The sequence below is a fragment of the Nicotiana attenuata genome, chromosome 7, assembly GCF_001879085.1.
Source record: "Nicotiana attenuata strain UT chromosome 7, NIATTr2, whole genome shotgun sequence".
NCBI lineage: Eukaryota > Viridiplantae > Streptophyta > Magnoliopsida > Solanales > Solanaceae > Nicotiana > Nicotiana attenuata.
Window position 1 is genome coordinate 4,664,119 of NC_031995.1, and position 13,121 is coordinate 4,677,239.

Below are 13,121 nucleotides of genomic sequence, written 5' to 3' on the forward strand. Positions count from 1 at the left end.
GTTTAACTTAATACAATAGCAAATCAAAATAAAGAAAGTAGTAGGAGTAAGTATATACAGTCAGACCTCTCTATAATAGCATCTCTATATACATGAGCGAAGCCACACTTTGCTTAGGGTGGTCATTGACCACCCTTTGTCGGAAAATTACATTGCGTATATACGTAAAATATTAGGTTTTAGAGGTATATAACCAATGGCGGAGCCATGATTTTCACTAAGGGGAGTCAAAATATAAAGAAATAAACTCACCAAGAAGTTAAGGGGTGTCATTATATAGTATATATGCATATTTTTAAAAAAATTACCAAGCTATACAGTGTAATTTTCCGGTGAAGGGGTGTCGGTTGACACCCCTTTGGACGCGGATCCAGGATTTGAGACTTATGGGTTCCTACCGTAATTTCAGATTAATATGCAATAATAACTGGGTTCACAGTCACATATTTACCAATATTTAGTGAATTTCTTAATATAAATATAGGGTCTACGCAAGAGTTACTGGGTTCTCGGGAACCCGTAGTATATGCACTAGGTCCGCCCCTGCCTTTGGTGCATGTGGCTCCGCCGCTGTATATAACATATATTGAACACCCTTTGTCGGAATTATTTTATACTTATTTCAAGTTTGAACACCCTTGAGGAAATTTCTGGATTTGCCACTGCCTATATAACAACACTTCACTATAAAAGCCAAGCTTTTCCGGAACCAATTTTTATGTTATGTTATAATATATATATGTTCTCCATAACAGCACTTCGCTATAACATTCAAAAACATTCAGAACAAACGAGGCTGTTATATAGAGGTTTGACTGTAGTACTATTAGAATAATGTATAATTAAGTAATAGAATTACGTATTAGGTAATAAAATTATACGTAAACATATACTATTACAACTTGATACATGCACCAGGACCACTCACTATTGTTCCTCTTTCCATATCTCTGTTATTTTTTTCAATTTCACTCTCTTTTTAGCAGTTTCCATTTTGGAGTTCCTTTTAATTTTCATTAATTTCATTTCCTTTTTTCAACTCAAATCATTGCTACTACTTCATAGTCAGTCACAGCAATCACTTCTTGACTACTATTTTTGGTAAGCATCAAGCACACTCTTTATTTTATTTTTTTCATGTTTATGCCCAAATGATTGTTTTCACCAGCAGATTTTCACAAAAAGTAATGAGGGTCATTATGTTTTTTTAATTTTTAAGCAGGTGTGAGATTTTGGGCTAAGATCATGCAACGTTGACTCGTTGACTTTAGCAACTTTTTCAGATTCTTGAAAAGATTTATTATTCTTTTTCTTCAGGTATTTTCCCTGTTTGGGAAAAATCGGTAGCTTAAAGATAGATTCTTGATGCTGTTAATAAGAAAGGGGTGATGAAAATCAGTGAAATTATCTCTCATTCTCAACTATTCAGTTGAAGCATATTTTCTGAGATTATCGGCTAAGAACACATAGCGTTGACTTATTGACTTTAGCAATTTTGCCTGATTTCTTGAGGTATTTTCTCTACTTGGGGAAGTGGGTAGCTCAAAGATTGAATTTTTGGTGTTGTTAAGAAGAAGGGGTGCTGAAAATTAGTGAAATTTCCGATTGTCTCATTCTCAACTATTCAGTTCAAGCATATTTTCTGAGGCTGTGGGCTAAGGTGACATAGCGTTGACTTTTTGACTTAACCAATTTTTTGCCTGATTTCTTGAGGTATTTGCTCTGTTTGGGGAAGTGGGTAGCTAAAAGATTGAATATTTGGTGTTGTTAAGAAGAAGGGGAGCTGTTTTTTAAGTAAGTTGTGAAAACTATATATTGGGAATCTGATAAAAGGTTGACTTTTTTAGCCTATCCCTTGTCCATTTGAGGTGATATGTTTCTGATTTTGTCTTAAAACTTTACTTTGAATGGTGATTTTGGAATAGAGTTAACTATTTGGTGGAATGATTTTTTTTTGATGCAAGGATTTGGAGTCTGAAATCATTAAATGTTTGATCATGGCTGGGCTTATTAGTTATATTCTTGCTCTCTCAGGGATGAATTTTTGCTAGTAAATTACCAATTAAGTTGGACTAATGGAGAGTGGAAACGAGCTTTCGTCATCCTTGAGTTTTGCTTCATCTTCTTATGTATCAAACGGTTGCAGTAGCCCCCAAGAACCAGGGCCAAATCTTGATCTTTTGAGTAATCTAAGTGGTAGTCTTGAGAAACTCCTGCTTAATCCTGAATATGACTATAGCGATGCAGAGATAGTCGTTGAGGGGATTAGTGTTGGTGTTAATCGCTGTATTTTGGCTGCACGAAGCCAGTTTTTCCACGAAAAGTTTAAGAAGCACAATGAGAATTCATCGAAAGATGAAAAGCCTAAGTATTTTCTGAAGGATTTGGTGCCTTTCGCCTCAGTTGGCTATGAAGTATTCATGGTCTTCTTGAATTATTTGTATACTGGAAAGATTAAGCCTTCTCCTCCAGAAGTTTCGACTTGTGTTGATAATGTGTGCGCTCATGATGCTTGTCGCCCTGCCATTAATTATTTTGTGGAACTCATGTATGCTTCATCCACCTTTCAAATCAACGAACTCGTTATGGTAGTAGAGGTTAGTGGTTGTTGTGCTGGTTAAATTCTATTTTCTTAACAAATACCACATGCATTTGGCTCTCATTCTTGAACTATCGTAGAACTATCCCTGTGATAGAGTTTGTTCGAAAATGCAAAGCATACTGAATATAAATAAAATGCTTGACTTAGACGCAATTTCTTGACATTGTTTTCATGTTTATCTCATATAAGGATTTTGTGTTGAGAATGCTGATGGCATAAAAACATCACCTTTTAGCCTAGTGAAGCAGCTTATAAACAAAAATAATCGTCATTTAAGAGTTGCTGCTTCATTCTTAACTTACAATAATTCATCATAATACTGACACCATGAAAACTGCTATCACAGACTGGATGATGGTCTGAAGAGGACAAGATGTCCCACATTAGTTTAGAATTTGGACAGAAGTAGAAGTAATTTTATTATAGAAAAGCTTTATCATTGTCGTTTTTGTCACTTTTTCACAAAAGAACTCTACGAGATTTACTTTGTCGAGTTTAAATGATGTACATTTATCAAATTCCTGAATGATTCCTGCTGCAGATAAACTCTGTTTGCCCTATGCACAATTTGAGACTTAAGATTAACATCCTGCATGAGTTCGTTCTAATCGCGTTAGATAATCCTTAAGCATGGAGTATTGAGATATTATGGACCCAAACAAAGAATTTATGATATTGAGCATTTATTGAGATTGAGGTATAGCTATTGTAGTTAGGATCTGATCAATATGTAGGATGTGACAGCTAGATTTTAAGTCCCGAGTTATTCTAGTACTGTATATGTTTCTTGATAATACATAAAAGAAAGACTTAGATATTGAAGTTATGGTGGCATTCTACTAGTTAAGAAATCACAGAAGCTTTCTATAAGATTTCAATTGCTTCTAACTTTGTAGTTACATTGTTTTTCATCTGAAGAATATTCTGTTCGTCTGCAGCGTCGTCTTGTCAACTTCGTTGATAAGGCTACTCCAGAGGATGTAATTCCTATACTTTTAGTTGCCTTTCACTGCTCATCTAACCAACTTCTTGAGCACTGCATCCAGAGAGTGGCACGATCTGATCTAGACAATGCTACTCTTGAGAAAGAACTCCCTCATGAAGTTTTGACTGACATAAAAACAAGGCGCCTCAAGTCTCGACAAGAACTTGAAAATGATTTGATAGAAGTGGACTCCTTGAGTGAAAAGAGAATTAGGAGGATTCTGAAGGCTCTGGAATCCGATGACATTGAATTGCTTAAGTTACTTCTTGAAGAGTCTAATGTCACTTTAGACGATGCTTGTGCTCTTCATTATGCAGCTGCCTATTGTAACTCCAAGGTTGTGAATGAGGTCCTCGAGCTGGATTTAGCTGATGTGAATCTTCAGAACTCCCGAGGATATAACGTCCTTCACGTTGCTGCTAGACGAAAGGAGCCATCAATAATAATGGGACTACTTGAAAAAGGAGCATCTGTCTTGAATACTACACGGGATGGAAACACAGCACTATCTATCTGCCGGAGATTGACTCGGCCAAAGGATTATAATGAGCCAACGAAGCAAGGGAAAGAAACTAATAAGGACCGCATCTGCATTGATATTTTGGAGAGAGAGACGATTAGGAATCCTATGGTCGGGATCATGTCTTCGTCATCATTGGTGTTGGCTGATGAATTACTCATGAGGTTGCTTTTATTTGAAAATAGAGGTAACTTAGTTCAACTATACTCTGAAGTAAACTCTACTAGTGATTGAGTATTTACATTTATACACTTATCCGAGCTGTCCAATTCATTTGAAATCCAATGCTTAGTATAGTTGTTTGTATTAGCAAAAATCAAGAAGCTTTCTCGCTAATTCTGTCCTTAGACTGAAGTTTTATCTGTCAGAAGAACGCTCGCTTTACATAATTATGGGGTAATAAAAGTGTTAAAGTCTAGTTGATGTTAGTAGGCTCTCACCATTCTCTTCTCCTCACATTACATTATTTGAAATGTACCTAATATGTATTTTCTTGCAGTGGCATTGGCGCGAATGTTATTTCCTCATGAAGCCAAGCTGGCTATGGAAAAAGCACATGCTAATTCGACGTTGGAGTTTACTGGAATTTCAGCAACAAATGGCTTATCTAGAAATCTGAGGGGGGTTGACTTGAACGAATTGCCATCTGAGCAAGTGAAAAGACTCCAAGAACGGTTGTGCGCACTGCAGAAAACAGGTAATATTAACTCTTTGTCATTCTTTGTACCTTATTGAAAAAAAGGAGGAGGGAGAATTCCTAAAGAAGGATTAAACTTTTGAAATTTCAAAAGATAATCATTGGACCATAGAACATATTCTTGCATGTTTATAGTTCACCGCAAACTTCGTTTATAGTAGGAATGGTGCTTTATCCGTTTAGTCTTTCTCAATATTGTGTTTTTTAACCCAAACTGCAGTGGAGACAGGTCAACGTTTCTTCCCTAATTGCTCCGAGGTTTTAGATAGATTACTAGAGGACGACTTGCTAGATTCCTTAACGTTGGAAAGAGGCACCGCTGAGGAACAAAGATTAAAGAAGATGCGATATACAGAACTCAAGGATGACGTTATGAAGGCATTCAACAAAGACAAAGCTGAAAAGTATTGGGAAGGCTTCTCTGCATCTTCCTCCTCCTCATCGTCCCCAAAGACTAGGGTTAGCCACAAGATTAGGAAGAAGTAGGTACTCTCCTTAGCTACATCGCTAGCCTTGAACATCGGTCATGAGCTTTACGTGATTGAGCTCCATATAGTATAGTACTAATCTGCTTGTTCTTCCTGTTTTTGGTTCTTGCTTTTGGTAGCTTGTTTAAGGGCAGCCCGATGCACTAAACTCACGCGATGCGCGGCGTTCGAAGAAGGGCCGGACCGGAAGGGTCTATTGTAGCAACCTTACCCTACATTTCTGCAAGAGGCTGTTTCTACGGCTCGTACTTGTGGCCTCCTAGTCACATGGCAGCAACATTACTAGTTACGCCAAGGCTCCCCTTCTTTTGGTAGCTTGTTTGTAAAGAAGAAATTGTATAAGTAACATCTGCATACAATTTAGGTAATCACATTGTAGTAAGGTATATAGGGGAGGGGATTGATTGTGGGGGTGAAGGAATGATTTTTATTTCTTGTTTTCCTATGTTACATATTGTGAATTGCAAATTGTTTAGTTTATGGTGATATATACAAAAAGAGATCTTTAGTTTAGAGCATGTATTCTCCAGAAATTTACTTATTTCAAGATTTTGCTTTCTGAAGACCCCTGCATATAGATTCCAGAAAATTGGATTACTTATACCTCTCTAAATAATCGTTTTCGAATAGTAGAGGGGTATTTTTTTTGCTCTTTTCCTTATTTCTTTCATAGACATGGTGTTAAATCACATCGGCAGAAACTTGTTGGTTATTGAGAAATCCTAGTGAAATTCTACAAGTGGTGTCTGGGGAGGGTAGTGTGTATGCAGCCTTAACTTTGTGAGGTATAGAGGCCGTTTTCGATAATCTCTGCACACAAGCAATTCATTCAATTATAATCATTTGATCTTGTGTAAGAATTTAAGCTATTAAAAGAAGTGAACCTTGTTTTAACTTAATGTCCTCTCCAAGTGTTATATCTTGCTGGATCAAAATGCACAATTAGGGGTGGCAATTTGAACTCATTTGACCCGCCCAACCTACCCAAGGTTGGGCTGGTTATTGACTCGCCCGTTTATTGAACTATCTTGACCCGACCCATTTTAGTCCATCTAAAGAGTCCAAATTGATCCATGAATAACTTTGCTAAAATATTATTAAAATATTTTTTTTTTGTTTAATATGTTATAAATGACCATAACAAAAGAAAAAAAGTCTTATTTGATAATTAAACAATTCATAAGAAAATAATACACATTAATAAAAGCTTAGTAAGAGTTGGGCGGGTTGGGCTATGTCCCAAATTTAACTGAATTTGACTCAGCCCACGTTACTTTTGGGCGAGTCATTAACCCGTCTATTTATTGACTTAACTTATTTTGACCCGCCCAAAATAAGTCCAACCCGCCCATTTGACACCTCTATTAACACAATAAAGTACATCAAAGTGGCTGATCTTGAAATATAAACCTTGATTTTCACCTATTCTTGTTTAAATATCAAAATTCATCTCATTCTAAATTCTCAGTTAGTGAAGTGCTAGTACCATTGACTCTTTTAACACTACATCCATTAAGAAATTCTAACACAGAAGAAACTATTTCTTCAATCCCTTTAGCAGCTGTAGTATCCACAATAAGTCTTGGAACATTACCAATATCATAATCCCAACATCCTTCATATCCTTCCAACAACTTTTCCATTTCTTGCCATGTAGATGGCTTGTGCCAGCTTGAGCCATCCACCTCACTCCTATGCTCGAGCCGCCTGCGCCACTCGGCCTCATCTTTCGGCTTACACTCCACGATAACGACCCGAGCTCGTCTACGAGCTGCCAGCTCGAGGAGCCGGTCAAGATGAGCTCGACGAGAGAGTGGCGAGTCGATCACCACGCTGAGCCCCACGTCTAGCTGAGCCGAGGCGACTTGCCACATGGCTTCATATGATAGGTCATTGAGGAGTTTTGATGATTGCATGAGGACTTGTTGAAGAGGTTTGGTGCAATCTTTGAAATGATCTTTGTCTATAATTGGACATTTGAGAGTTTTAGCTATAGAGTATGCTAATGTACTCTTTCCAGTGCCTGGATGGCCTTTCATAGCCAAAATTGTTGGTCTTTCTTCATATTTTTGACTGTCCATTTGGTTCATTTGATTGACGATTGGATTTTGGCAATTAAATGCTAATGAGATAAAGATAATATATGACTGTGGATAAGGCTATGACAATTGCCATTGTCCCACACATTGTTTCGTTTCTCCTACGTAATTTACAACAATGATAAGGATATATAGCTATCAGCTTCATTTCTTTATCCATTTACTATTTATTTATTTGTTTGTTTTTAGGGATAAGGAGTTCCGGAAGCTAGATCACATCTAAGAGTAAAAATAGCACGGCTAGCCAGTTTTCGGACTGGCCATTCAAAAATAGCCAGCATTTGCAAAGTCATTGAAAAATAGCCACTATTTTACTGCAACACGGAAAGTTCCAGCATAATATACTGGAGATCGGTGCACCTGTGTATGAACTTCCAGCATATTATGCTGGAACTCCAACACGTGGAAAGTTTCAGTATATTATGCTGGACCGGTATATTATACTGGAGTTCCAAAATAAGTATACTGGAACTCGAGCATATTATACTGGAGTATTTTTCCGGACTTTGAACAGTGTTTTCGTTCAGATTTATCTTTACATGAAAAGTGGCTAAATTTCTACTTTTGAAACTGTGGCTATTTTTGAATGACCACTTGTAAATCTGGCTATTTTTTATTTTTTCCCCATTTAAGAGTGTCAAATTTAGTCCATGGAAATATAACCTACCCAATAAATTGGGTTGGGCATATATGGGGCAAGTGCACAGATAGCCATTCTCTAGGATGCTATTTAGGTGTTAGCCGGTACTTATTTTGTCCTAAATTTTAAACTAAAAAATCTAACTTGAGGACAACTCATGACATTTTTGTCCTGAAAAAATTGAATTGAAAAACTGAAATTCAGGACGTGCTAGCTAACTCCTAAATAACAGCCCTTTAGAGTGGCTACCTAGTGTCATTTCTACAACATATTTTAAAAAGAATTAACCCAAATAGCCGTTTATTCAATTTCTTATACTAAAAATAGCCGGGAGACATATAATATATGTATAAGGCATGTGCAGCATGTGTATAAGTGTGTATAATCTGTGTACACCGGCTAGAAAAAGTAAACAGTAAATTTAGGCGGCAATTTATGTAACAAAGCTTATTGTGTACATAATGGTGTGGCAGAAAATGCTGAATTCCACAGACATCCAAATTTCTAGTTAATACTCATAGATGAATTTTATGTTTGATACGTGCACATATAATCCATGTAAGTCTATGACATTACATAAATAGTGTAAAAAATACAACAAAACTAATTCAACTCGATAGAAATCTTCGTCACATTTTATACACATGGAAAAGTTCAAGTTGCTACTAAAATCCTTATTACTTTACTATAGTAATAAGTTTGGACCAATCCTTATAGTAATATTTTAATTAGGACCAATTGACAAATGCTGACGGTATTCTATTAGCTCAAATTTTTCAACTAAATTCTAATGTAATTGTCACTTGCTTATTTGTCAACGAGCACTAAAATAAGCACAATCTGAACCGAGTTTTCCATATTTTATACCTCTCCTAGCCACCGCTCTGACTCAGTCTCACCCTCGTAGCCACAAATAAGCTTGTTAACCGTTTAGGGTCGGGCCAAACCCGTCCCTAAGGATCGGTCCTACCGATCCCATCGCGCTGCCTTAAGGGGTTGGGTTGGGGCCGTGGCGAAAACAGTAGTTTCACCAAGGAAATTAAAAAAATAAAAAAAATAAATATGCCAATAAGTTAAGAAAATTCAACATCTAATATATATACATAAAAAGAATTAATCTTATATACATAGTGCAATTTTTGGCGAAGGGTGTTCGACCCCTTTCGTCCACCTAGCTCCGCCTCTGGTTGGGAGTCGGGTTTTTTGGGGGTAATATTATTGGCATTATCAACCTTTTATAGTCCAATGATTTATAGGAGATAGAATAACAAAAAGAAAGTATATTTAGTCTGCTGAGATTAATAAAGCCTTTGGTTAATTTCCTCGAGATTCTCATACTTGAGATCTCAAACCATTTAGAGCACCTTTAGGGTAGATTCATCCGATGCAATTAATTAAATCACTTCTTACATTGATTATGAAGTTATTTTGGATCTCAAAAATCTAACCCTACATACCAGGATTTTATTTTATGGGTTTGGGATTTTAGAAGAATGGCTTCAAATGCTAATAATTAGGTTCTAAATTTAATATTTGTATATAATTAACAATTTTTTTTTAAAAAAAAAATACACTATCTAAGCAAAAATTATTGAATTCGGAAAAAAAAGTCGTAGTTATTCAATGACCCAATATTTAGGCCCCTAGCTTGCGTCATCCAAAATAAATTTTCAATAGCAAGTAAGAAAATTTTAAAGATCTTAATCGTCGTATTAAGCGCCCTCATGCCAGATAATAATATAATAGTACTACTTATTTTGCAGACCTCCATACACATGATAAAACATTTTATTGAACTGAGTTATAATAAATCCAGCTCAAGATTCTCTTTTAAGGTAGTCATATTTTTTATCTATTCTATATTATTATAAAAGCATGAATACAATGTCGGTTTACAAAAATAACCTTATGATATTAAGCATAATAACTCATAATAAAAGGACATAACCGAAATTCTAGATATTAGCCTTATAATCCTATTAGTTTTAGGACATAATACTACATGTTAGGAATCCTACATGATCACCTTTAGGAATCCTATTAGTATAATTACTTTCGGACTGTTAATTTCCACCGCCGTCTCATACTACCCTATGTAAAGGAGTGCATTGCCTCATTCATTGGAGCACGCACGAATTTCGTAAAATTAAAAAAGACTTTCAAGAAATTGATACTCGCAATTTAACTATATCGATTACATGAGAATTTAATGTAAGAAATGCACGAACGAATATGAGTTTGCATGTTCTCATCTTCAAGAAGATTTCGGTTAATGCCAGAAATAATGTCATTAGATTTGTATATCTTGGTGCTCAAAAGTATAATCTATCGTGTTCTTCTCTTTTTCTTTGATTGTTCTCTTTAGGTCAATTATGTATCGGTCCAGGGAGTAATTCAAGATTTATTGTTGTAGCATAAAGTGATAGACTTTTTTTGACCAAAGTATGAACTTGAAAGTTATGATGATAAGTTGGTAACTAATAAAGGTGATACATTTTAAAGTTTGAATTTTTTGTGCCTTATAAACATTATTATAAAAAATATAAAAAAAGAGGCAATTTTTAGGAAAAAAATATCGGTTTACAAAGATAACCTTATAATATTAAGCATAATAATTCATAATAAAAGGACATAACCGAAATTCTCGATATTAGCCTTATAATCCTATTAGTTTTAGAACATAACACTACACGTTAGGAATCCTACATGATTACCTTCAGGAATCCTATTAGTGTAATTACTTTCGAGCTATCTAATTCATATAAAATTGAACAAATAAATATCTTTAGTCATGTAATCATATTACTTTTAGGATATACTTCTTAAAAATTCTTATTACTAATTTAATTTGAAAATATAATATAATGTCCTATTACTAATTTAATTTGAGAATGTATTATATTTTCCCAATTCATTTAATTACCTAATTTTTGAACTACAATACCTTGTATGTTAATTTTTAATATTTAAAATTTTAAAATTAATAAAATTTTGTCTATTAATTTCTAATTAAAAATATATAAGAAGGTTTAATAAAATCAATTTCATAAGAACCCTCCGTATTGGCAATACATTACCATTTCATAATTTCCAATACCGAAAAAATAAAAAAATAATATTAACTGAACTACATGAAGAGTTGAAATTGAGAAAAATATTCCCACGATAATATATTTTTATATTATATTTGAACTATTTTCCTACTCAAATAATAATTTTTATCAATTTTTGTGTAATATTAAAAAATACTCAATTATTAAACAACAACTAAGAAAAATATTTAAGAATATAAATGTGTGAGAAAAAGAAAAAGAATGGTCGGTAAGAGTCAATACCACTAATGATTCTATAGACATAAAGATCTAAAAGTGAAGTATCATATCAATCTTTTACTCTTTGAAAATAAAATTTATGGTGGATAAAATTATAATTAAGTTTAAATATTCAAAACAAGAGATGAATTAATATTAAGATCTGAATCAATATAGAATAAATTATTTTTAATGCTAAAATAAAATAATTAAATCTTTTAATTAATTATTTAGTAAGAGAATCCCATTCAATTATTTTTTAAAATTCATCATATGAGTAAAATTCTTATTCAAATTAAAAAAAAATCTTAGTTACATAAATTTATTCCATAAAAAGAGCATTAGAACACAAAGTAAAAAGGTTAGTATATTATTAAGAAACAAAATGCTATACAAGTGTCTGAGGAAGCACAATCAAAGCTAAATCCTAAACAAGAACAAGCTTTTCAAGACTATATATTATAAAGAATCGACTTTGATATAATGAGATTATTATTTGTAGATGCCTCCGGCGGAGTCGAAATAATATTTCTATATCATGCGTTATTTGCAAATATCATATCAAGAAGCATGACACTGTTAGAAATAATATCAAGTGGTGTACCAACAACGATTTTATTATGAGGCCACCCACTTTAGATTTGATATACCTCTTCAAACAACTTAAATAATCATCACAAATATATCAAAGCAGAACAATGGTACTAAATTAATAAAGAAAGCAAAATTGATATATGGGATGAAGCACTTATGGCTAAGTGTCAAACGATCAAAATAACTGCCCGAAGTTCTAGAGATATATTAGATATTAATAAATCGTTTGGTGAAAATTAATGATTTTGGAGGTAATTTATTACAAGTACTATCAGTAGTTCCAAAACCGACAAAAGCATAAACTGTAAAAGCTAGCTTGCCAAAGTTATAATTCTGGCCCCAAATAAAAAGATTCAACTAACAAGAAATATAAAGTAAGAACAGATCCAGTATTCTATATCTTCTTGCCTCGTGTCGGAAATAAAGAAGAACATCTAATAAAAGATGATTTGATTCTTTCTGAACACTTGGCTATCAATCCCAATGGTAATAGTAGTGCATTTAACTAGAGAAATATTTCTATCATTAGATTAAAACGCAATTTGTGCAAATCGCATGATAGAATTAAAAAGATATTTTAGCTAGCAGAAATGGATATGTTGATCAACTAAATAAAATGTTGATTGCAAAATTTATAGTAAAAACAAAATGCTTTTATGTTTTGACTCAGCAGAAAATGATACCAATAATTACTATCAAGAAGAATACTTAAATACTTTAATACCAAGTGGCCCTCTACCATACATGTTTGTTGTCAAGTTTATTATTTCTTACCTATGTTAGTGTCACCGTATATAATATAGACTATGTTAAAATTGATCTTCCATTGTATATAAGTTGATTTTAAAGAAAAATATGCCTATCATGCTACTGAAAAACTTACATATGCCGAATAGCTTATGTAATAGCACAATATGGTATATAGAAGTTTTGACACAATAACGTCATACATGCAAAAATTATGATACTGGTCAACGTACTTCTAAGTATATTCTTATCCCTGAATTCAATTTTCGTCTTTCGAAACTAAGGAATATCCTTTTAAATTTGTGTGAAAATAATTTTTACTATGTTTATGTTTTGCAAATATAATAAATAAAGAACAAGGACAAACATCCTAAATATTGGACTATATTTACCGCAATATATTTTCTTGCACGAACAACTGTTTGTTGCACTTTCAAT

General features: G+C 33.8%; 1 protein-coding gene across 9 annotated transcripts; it reads left to right on the top strand.

Moving 5' to 3' along the window:
- Positions 934-5,810, top strand: LOC109228578 (regulatory protein NPR3-like). Of its 9 annotated transcripts, none has more exons than XM_019393713.1 (7): positions 934-1,101; positions 1,220-1,317; positions 2,035-2,597; positions 3,541-4,294; positions 4,607-4,804; positions 5,025-5,286; positions 5,412-5,745. In XM_019393713.1, exons 3-7 carry the CDS (start codon positions 2,076-2,078, stop codon positions 5,437-5,439), a joined length of 1,764 nt encoding a protein of 587 aa, XP_019249258.1. In that variant the 5' UTR covers positions 934-1,101; positions 1,220-1,317; positions 2,035-2,075; the 3' UTR covers positions 5,440-5,745. The 9 variants fall into 9 exon arrangements, with proteins under 9 accessions (XP_019249258.1, XP_019249255.1, XP_019249254.1 ...); XM_019393710.1 differs by having other exon boundaries at positions 1,223-1,660; XM_019393709.1 differs by having other exon boundaries at positions 1,223-1,317; positions 1,965-2,597.